Source organism: Neolamprologus brichardi, chromosome 8 (genome assembly GCF_056152115.1).
Source record: "Neolamprologus brichardi isolate AB-2024 chromosome 8, ASM5615211v1, whole genome shotgun sequence".
Classification (NCBI taxonomy): Eukaryota; Metazoa; Chordata; class Actinopteri; order Cichliformes; family Cichlidae; genus Neolamprologus; species Neolamprologus brichardi.
In genome coordinates, this window is record NC_142111.1 from 4964793 (window position 1) to 4974631 (window position 9839).

Below are 9839 nucleotides of genomic sequence, written 5' to 3' on the forward strand. Positions count from 1 at the left end.
AATTCTTTTCCTGGTGTCCTTCGAAAGCTCTTTGGTCTTGGCCATGGCGGAGTTTGGAGTCTGACTGGTTGAGGCTGTGGACAGGTGTCTTTTATACAGATGATGAGGTCAAACAGGTGCCATTCATACAGGTAACGAGTGGGGGACAGAAAAGCTTCTTACAGAAGACGTTACAGGTCTGTGAGAGCCAGGGATTTTCCTTGCTTGAGGTGACCAAATACTTATTTTCCACCCTGATTTACGAATAAATTCTTTACAAATCCTACCATGTGAATTCATGGATTTTTTTTTTCACATTCTGTCTCTCACAGTTGAAGTGTACCTCTGGTGCAAATTACTGACCTCTGTCATCATTTTAAGTGGGGGAACTTGCACAATCGGTGGCTGACTAAATACTTTTTTGCCCCACTGTATGTGTAGTGGCGAGTCCTGCTTATGGGTCTCTTTAGAGACGCGCTTCATTTTCAAGGTATATTCAACAACATTTTTTATGTATAAAAAATCATCTCGGATCCTTTATATGATCTACGCTCATTCTGCCATGACCTTACATATGTGAAAAAATAACACTTTTTTTTTTTTCAGAATTAAAGGATGCGCCTGTTCAGTATTCCCATTTAAACTTTAAATTCTATCCTCATTATGTGAGGATCTTGTTGTTTTTTTATCACAGTCGCACATATTTTCTCATGTAGGTCTTCACCTTTAACACTCACAACCTTAACATTCATCCAAGACTGTGCAATGTTCTCAATCTGGTTCAAATGCATTAAAAATGTTAACTGAGAAACTGGAGATGTCAGGATAATTTACGCATTTGTAAAAAAAATAATTCTTGGCAATATCTGTTCGCTGTCTGTTCCACGAAATACTCAAACCCTGGATCAGCAGTGTCTTGTTAACATGCAAATTCTGGACAATTGTCAGTCCTGTTGCACAATCTGAAGGGAATAAGAAAAAAAAGCAAGAGGAGATTTATAGAGATAAATCCACTGTTGAGAAATGAGATGAGGGATCAACAGGAAACGGGGGAGGTGGCCGAGGATAAAGAATAACGAGGAGGCGGCAATCGAGACAAAGACATAGGAAAGTGATGAGTAAATGCCTGACAGAAATGTAAATTGCCTGATGGAACCTCTCATCGTGTCATGGAAAAATGCGCACACACACACACACACACACACACACACACACACACACACACACATATATATATATATTTAGTATCTCTCAGGGGTCCCATCAATATTCTTTATTGAGAAACCGCTCTGGCAGTTTGCATCTGGTCTTAATTACACTTACAGGGTGATGGCTGGATCAGGCAGAGTGAAGAGAGCCAGTGAAAATAACTGCGGTCTGCCACCGTCTTAATCAGGACCAACACGCACATGCCGAACATGCACAAACACACACCAAACACCGCAGACCTATTAATTAGCGTGACCTTTGGTTGTGGTGAACGATGCATTGTAAATCTTGTTTCCTTCAGAACATTGAGTTTGAATGATAGGCCGATTGAAAATTTCATTGCATTTTGTCTGACCAATAAAAGCGTCCGGTCCTTTGCTTTGGGTCCATTGTTTTTGTTCTTCTTCTTGCTTTTCACCACGAATGGTAATTATGAAAGTTTCAGGTTTGCTCTTGCAGAAAAACAGGAGTCTGTCTTTGTCCATAATTTGAAGCTCCCTGATTAACACTTTAATTCTGGCTTGTTTTCTGTGTCAGCTGCCATTGAATAGGCTGCTGTGGGCCAGGCTGTTACTGGCTGTGAGTGAGTGCTTGGTTTCATATTCAAGATTTAGCATATTAATTAGTCATATTTTAGAGTTCCAACATAACGAATGGATGTGTTGGTTTCCCCATATACATCTTCTGTTATAGTCCAGATTCCCCTCTGTTCTTTAGCAGGCTGTTTACACTGAGTCTGCATTATTCATGGCCAACTGCTCCAACTGGCTGGAAGAATGCCTCCGGGTTCACTGCCAGCCAATCAGACTACTACCTGGTAAATTTCCTTATGTCGTATCTTTACTTCGTGTAAGGGCAGCACCTGGAGATGTCAGCTTGTATATATGAACCAGACTCTGACTTGACTGGGAAGACTACCTTCTGTTGCACTCCTGAGACTGAAGCAGGATGTTTGAGAACCGGAGGGTCATGAGTGCAGTCAAATAGTCACGTTTGGTCAGGGATGCTCCAAAGTAAGTGAACTGACCCAGAAGGATCTCTATGGCAACCAGTATAAGAGCTGTTTGAATTCTGTAAATGCAAAGGAAAGGTGCATCAAGTGCTCCCTTTATCATCTTTACCTTTACAATTGGATACAGACAAACAATGCGGTCCAGTAATTCATAGCAACACACTATCCAACTATCATTTTAAAATATTAACATAACAGAAGCGACAGATAATGCAAATATTAATTTCAAGTGTACATTTTAAAGAATTTGATGCTGTAACCTGCTGATATGTTTTGAACGTTAAACAAAAGGGTATGTTAGCAGCAATGGAAAAATACACTGTGATAAAAAAAATCTGCTTTTTATGAAGCCGTTCCTATATAAAATATTGATAATTGATATAAAAAAAAAATGTTTTTAGACGGCGTCATGGTTTTGGGTCTAGGACCCAGTGTTTTACATTTTGAGTCTTTTTACAGTGAACACCAGTGAGTACTGGTTATTATTGTGTGTTCCAAGGTAAGGCAGTGATTTTCAAATTTAACATAATTTTAATAAACAAATAAATAAATTGTTATTAACAACAACAACAATAATAATGTTAATAATAATTCTCAAAATCCCTGTCACAAAGTGCTTCCTTTTTTTCACCATCTGCAGCAATTTAGTGATTTTCTCTGCAATTTGGAGCCATGACAGCTTTCACAATAACAGGTTGACCAGAGGGAGATATTTCTGGCACAGCTGAACTGTGAACTATAAGAATATAAAAAACTAGAATAAAATAAAAAGATAGCATATCGTGCTGTGTTGTTAGAGAGGAAACCATTTTCAGGTTGCTTTTTTTGTCTTTCTTAACCAACGTTTGGCGACATCACAAAAAGATGAAGCTTTGTCTAAAAGTTGCTTTGCTACTGCAGCAAAACATACTGTATATTGCATAAGGCTGGGATTATATTCCCATTACAGGTGCAAAGAGATAGCTGCAGAGACCGTGGGCACAGTTATTCACATCATAGTACTTTGTTATCTGCTCGTAGGAAGCAGGTCAAATGGAAACCTCTGGAAAATTGTGGCTGAGCTTAAAAGTCTTCCTGGTCAACACAAACTGGAGGATACACAGATACCCACACAGAGCCTTGCCTATACTGCAGGATGATGAAATGTACTCACTGACGTAGAAACTTAATGCTGGCATAAGGAGGTTTTTGTAACATTTTGAGGAAACAATCACAAAATGACCCAGTGGAAAAGGAAGCAGACATTAAGAAGATCAGGAAAAAGAACGAGGGAAATAAAAACCCAAAAGCCACATGGAGAAGAGTGGAACAAAGATGGTGACATAGGCGGCACAGAAACAGGAAATTCATTCAGAGACACAAAGGAAAAGAAACAATGTTTGTGTGATTAGAAGCTTTTGTGATATCAAAGCTTGCTGTGTTTTTCCTTTCGTTTTGGCAAGTTAAAATATATTATTAGTTTCTTAGCGCTAAATTAGCCTGAGTGCTCATACAGTTTATGGAAGCAGCTTCAGTTGATGACTTAGCATTCCACCTTCTAGAGTAATGCAGAAAAGCTATAATGCTCTTTTATATGACCATTATTTTAACTATTATTATTCCATAAGTAGTGTTTTTTTAACTGCTTTATTGTCATCTTATGTATAAAAGTTTATATTTTGATTTATTAAGAGACAGGATTGATTTCCTATCAAAAAAGTTCATCTTACATTAGATGAAGTGCCAGCATCTAGTGGTTACTCGAAAGAACTGTAACTCTACATGGTCAGCTGTGTGACTGTTTGTGTTACAGAAATGTGTAGTGCAAACTTTTCCCCTTCATGAACTCCACCACCCCAACCCACTCCTGCCTCAGTGTTCAGTGACTCGTATAACCGATCCCCCAGTGACCTCCTCAGGGCCAACCTGCAGCTACTTTCCCCTCCAGCAACCCTAAAGGATACAATCCACAAGAAACAGACGTCTCATTTATTTAGAACTTTATTTATATTTAACAATGTTGACAGACAAAATTGACAGGAGAAAAATATCCTTTATTCATTGACCTATTCATTGACTATGCTAGAAATCATGTTAGCACATTTGAATATTTCATTTAAACAACAAAACATCCATTTCAGAACAAAAAAAGCCATCAGCTGTTTATAGTATTGCATTAAAACATTCTCTCTCTCTCTATATATATATATATATGTATATATACATTTACGGTAGCCATGCCACCAAACTAATTAAGGACTGTTTTATGCCTTTAGGCCAACTCTGACACTGCTGGTCAAGTCTTTCTTTGCCTTCAGCATTTTAAACATTTTGGCAGAGGTTCATTAGTTCTTGAAACGAAGCCGGCAGATACAAGTGGGTCTCAACAAGCAGGCCTGACATTTACAGGATGCCCTTCGAGGGACGGTTTCGGAGCAGACGGTCAAGTCAAGACACTCGGTTTGCTTCACCTTAGAGGAGATGGATGAGGCAGAGATGGTGTTTGAGGAAGTGTTTGGAAAAAGATTAATGCTGCTTTTAAAATCAAACCTCGGTGGGGTTTGAAAAATGGTTACATTAACTGGTAAGATGATCGTTACAGAAAAATGTAACAAAACTTGGTGGTGATTATTTTCTTGGCACATAAATATAGTTAAGATGCAGAGACTGAAATAAGCTTAAAATCAAGAAAGTTTCAGGCTAATTTTTTTTATTCATATAATTTATTCATTTATATAACATCAGAAACAGAATGTGTGATTTTCGTGTGGTGTAACTGACATATTAATCTCATTTTAAAATGTTTCTTTCTTTATATGTGCAAAAATGCTGCTTCTATGAATAAAGTGGTTGGCTCCTTCTGTGTATCTTCCACAATTTGTGTTTTCATGTTTTCTGGTTAAAGTTGAAGTAAAAGAGGGGGGGGGGGGGAGCACTGTGAGCAAGAAGCGTTATTGTTGTTAACACGTGTTTTTGTTAACTCATAAAATGATGAAAGAGAGCCAAAAAAAACAAACCGCATTTCACTAAGTATTCTTGGGATTGCCCAGCGGGAGTGCTTATGGAAAGATGTAGGGAGACAGTTAGCAGCTGGACAGCTTGAAATCTCCTCAGCCTTTCGTGAGCTGATTTGAATCTTTCTGCGGCGTGTTGGTGGCCGCTCTAATCTAACCGCTCTGATGACACGGCCGAGCTGGATTCCTGCACTCGAGTGCCGGGGTAACACGTGTAAGCAATGTCTCAGTGTGTCACAGCTGGTGGAGATTAATGTTAAGAATAGCTGTCAAAAAATGAAAGTTTAAAGACGCATGAAGTTTAAAAGCGGTCAAAGTGAAAGAGAGGTAAAGGGAGGGGGTGGGTGGTTAATCAAAGAATTACTGAGTGAAAGAAGCAATCAGGAAATATCACTGGTGTTCAAAGAAAATCTCCTGTTTTCATGTGTATGTATTTGCAGGATTGATTGGGATTGACAGATTATGCTGGTTTAAAAAATCCTGTCCTTGGATTACATTATAATTCAGACTGAGATGAAGAAACTCTGGAGGTTCCAGGTTTCCACCCAGGAGCGGGGTAAAGCAAACATTTCCAGAATGACAAAACACAGAACAAACATTGGAAGTTTTCATATACCACACAGGCGTAATGTTGACTTTATGTAGTGATTTATGCATCTTTCACCTAGTTAAGGGTGTCTTTTTGTATGTCACCATCAAACAGAATAACATAGGTGCTTGCACACAAAAATGCAAGTGCGTGCTCGTGGCCAGCCGAGTAGAAATACACTCATCCGATGCCTTCCTGCATGCACAGCCACTGGGACATAATCCAGCTGTGGGAGATGTGGAGATGCTATTTGCTGAGTGTGTACGTGCGTGTATGAGTTGGTGCTGTCAAAAGCATGTGACCCGTGTTATTCTGTTTACACTCCACCTGTCCACACTTTGTCCCTGTTGTGCTACATTTTATTAGCTCTGCTGAAAAGCGCTATAGCAGGATGTGCATTAGAGCATTTCGTCTGGATTTTCTGAGCTCTCGGCTGACAAATTATACAACAGGTCTGAGTCAGACACACACGTGATATTTAAACCAAGAGAGTGGTATGGAAATCATCTACTCACATTTAGTGACAGTGTCTGGTGTTTTCTGTTTTATCTTTATGCTTTTTAAGAAGTGTTTAAGCCTGCATTTGATATAGTGATGAATAGAATTAACCCTTTAAAGTCGCAGCTCAATCCACAGTCAGAAAGGCATCAAATCCTCACACCCAAGGCTACAAGCTTGAGGATAAAATGTACATTTCAAGTGGAGAAGATTGAACAAAAAAATAAAAAAGGGAAATTTGCCAAGCTAGGGCATGTTTGTGAAAAGTGTAATCCGGTGTATTTTTTGTAGCTACAATTTACATAAATGCGTCAGATGTAGGCAATCATAAAGCTCTTGTTTTTCAACAAAGTGATGCTATTATAAAGATACACTCTCTGCATGTGACTGTGATTGCTCCAGTTCAAACTTGGCTGTCCAGAATGGGCAAAATGGGTTGTTACAGCACATCCAAAAACATCAGAGTGCCTGAAAAAATTTGTCACAGAAAACCAAACCTGAGAAAACTACAGTGAAACTTGTCCAGTCGTCCTTGTGACGACTAACTTTTGAGTTTTGGGCCATCAGCTTAGTGGACTGTTGGAAGAATTTTAACAGTTTGGATGACTTTAACGCTGTTTCAGGGTTACAGTTGTTACAGTTAGAGATTAGTTCAGCACAGGGTAGCTGCATTAATGCATTAATGTCAATGAATGCCCACACAAAGACAAATGATTAACATATCTGTGTGTGTATGTATGCCTATCCCCCCTACACACAGAGTGGAGCAGTCAGCAGTCCGTCTAGTGCAAACACTGGTAGCCGAGAACAACTTTTAGTCAAAATATGAGAATCGCTCATCCAAATGATCTGAAAGTCAGCACTTCACTTACTCGGGTTGTCAGCAGAAAGCCAGCCAAGTTTAACTCGGATTAGGCAAACAATTGTGGAAATAAACAAAGAATATAGTGGCTGCACATACAGTGAAGTCATTGTAGGTACCTGCAATGCATTATTCGAGTAACTAAAAAGAAAGAACTCCAAAAGTACCGTGCAGTGCATCATAATAGGAAGGGAATTAAAATGCAGCCAGTATTCGTTTGGCTTTATGGGGTACTGGTGCCATCACACACAACTGTGTCATTTAGGTTCTGCTGATCAGTGATGCACTGCATGCTGGAAGAAGACTTGGTGATGGGGCAGAGTAGGGTGCGGAAGTGCCTCCTGAAGGTGTCAGAGAGGCAGGCGTAGAGGATGGGGTTCGCGCAGCTCCACGAGTAGGAAAGCAAGACCACAAACTCAAAAGCCCTGTAGAAGGTTACAGCGTAGCTGGTTTGGTACGGAGAACAGAAGTTGAAGGTGTAAAACGGCAGCCAGCACAAACCAAACACAACCACCACCGCGACCACCATTTTGGTGACCTGTTGCTCCAGCTGCTGGCTCTCCAGGTTCACCGCTGAGGTTCGGAGTTTCTGACCCCACAAGGCGAGCAGCATTGCCACGTAGAAACCTGTCATAATTGTAAACGGTAAAGCGAAACCCAAAATAAAGGTGTAAGAGAGGACGCCAAGCCACCGGGCGTCGGAGCCGAAATCCGGCGTACAAAAGCCGTGATCGGTGGAGAAGTGAAGCGCCATCGGGAGGATGGTGAGGAGGGAGAACAGCCAGAGGAGGGATGAAACAATCTTGGCACAGCGCGGGGTCCTCCAACGGGCAAAGCGAAGCGGCTCCACCAGCGCCATGTAGCGGTCGATGCTCATCACCGTCAGGCAGAAGACGCTGGTGAACTGATTGATGCCGTCCAGCACCATGACAGCTTTGCACGCCACATCTCCAAAAATCCAGCGGTTCATGAAATTCTGACTCGCTATAAAGGGAAGACCAGCCATGAATAGTCCATCGGCCAGCGCAAGGTTGAAAATGTACACTGTGGTTGAAGACGACAGCTTGTCAAACTTTAAAATGGCGACGATAACGAGCGCGTTTCCAGTTAGCCCCATGACCCAAACCACCAGGTAGAGAAAGGCCATCGTGATGCCGAAACCATCTAGATTTCCCTCCCAGTAAAATTCCCGATCCACTAAGGACTGATTGTAGTCATATAAAAATGAGGCATTCATTGTGACTCCGAAGGCTGATCAACAAAGAAACACAAGGGCACAAAAATGACACGTCGAACAGTCACTGTGGAGGGTGGAGGAAAATCTCGGCTTCTGTTTAAATTCCTCTGCACGCAGTTCAAGAGTCACCTCTTGACTCGCTGCTGTGGAGGTTCTCAGAGGGCGATGAGTAAACAACTCAACCGAAAGAGAAAAAAAAATCAAACTTCCAGACTTGAGAAGTGCCAGGCTTCAGAAGCTCATCAACTCCCCTCTTCCAGTTAATCGTTACTTCCTTTTATCCTCTGGCACAAATAACTGAAAAAGTTTATTCCTTTGTGGTGGAGACGGCACGCGGCTCCCTCACATCGCACACACACTAGCATGAAACAGTGGTGTGCAGCAGTGTGGAAACAAGCAGGACAGCAGCTCACACACTTGCCTGACCACTCTTTCTCCCTGGGAGCCCTTTTATATCTCTTCCACCCCTCAGTGTGCTGGGAGTGTGCCACCTCCCCCCTTCCTCCCCTGGTTCATCACTCTCCAAAGATTGTGATAAACTCCAGCTTGGCTCTGCCTCCCCCGGTTCCTCTGCTGTAATTTTGTTTCCAAGGTAAACCCATGCTCCCATCTGCTACAATACTTTTGTTTTAATAACTTTTTTTTTCTGTCTTCACTCCCTCTTCATTTCTATTTACCTCACCAACCCCTCCCACCATCTATTTTATCCACCTCTCTTTTCTGCCTGCACAGTTCAGCGGGGGGTCACACGAGTAAAACCTAAACAAGCAAAGATAATAACAACCAGCTCGTTGCCTGCGGCCACCCACCTCTGCAACCCAGACCGAGTAAATCTGCCGACAGGAAACAGAAATCAGGGCTTTTGTTTTTTGACATTTGACACGGGATGCTGCAACTTCTTTTTTCCCTTTCTTTATCCTATTTCTATGCTCCTCCAACCCTTTTTCAAACTACGTAGAAGTGGGAAAAAGGTGACAATGAAAAAAAAGTAAGAAAAGGTGGTGAAGAGAAAGAGGTAGGAGGACAACGCAGAGGTCGGCAGATGAGTGCTGACCTTTGTTCTGTTGCGGTTCAGCCACGCATAGCTGAAATAACCCTTTGAAATTCCTCCAGCACGTTGCGCCACCTTCCATCAACACCAGAACCGGATTTCAATCAAAACTAGACAAGAACACTTATCAGCTCATCTAACAGCTCATTCGTCAGATTTCCCCTGAGATTTCTCCGAGACGTACCGCCTGTCTGTCGTTTAAACTGGTTCCAATTAACTGCAGAAAAAAATGCTTTTGTTGTTTGAACTCATGATTAGGTTCTGGCTTAATGTCTCTCCGGAGACTGGCACTTCACAGAACAAAGCCTCCCTCTACGCCCCGACCAAAGCCTTCTGCCTTCTTAAAAAAACATCCCTTGTTTCAACGGTGCTAAATTCGGAGACGTTTGACAGGGTCGTATTTCACAAG

General features: G+C 41.5%; 1 protein-coding gene across 1 annotated transcript; it reads right to left on the reverse strand.

Annotated features, from left to right (window-relative positions):
• Positions 1 to 4162: 4162 nt before the first annotated feature.
• On the reverse strand, positions 4163 to 8788 carry LOC102776791 (somatostatin receptor type 2). Its single transcript, XM_006796992.3, has one exon. The coding sequence runs from the start codon at positions 8377 to 8379 to the stop codon at positions 7366 to 7368; it is 1014 nt and encodes a 337-aa protein (XP_006797055.1). The 5' UTR covers positions 8380 to 8788; the 3' UTR covers positions 4163 to 7365.
• Between the last annotated feature and the right edge of the window lie 1051 nt (positions 8789 to 9839).

Coding starts and splice junctions, on each gene's coding strand:
- LOC102776791 (XM_006796992.3), bottom strand. CDS start 8,379: ATGAATGCCTCATTTTTATATGACTACAATCAGTCCTTAGTGGATCGG.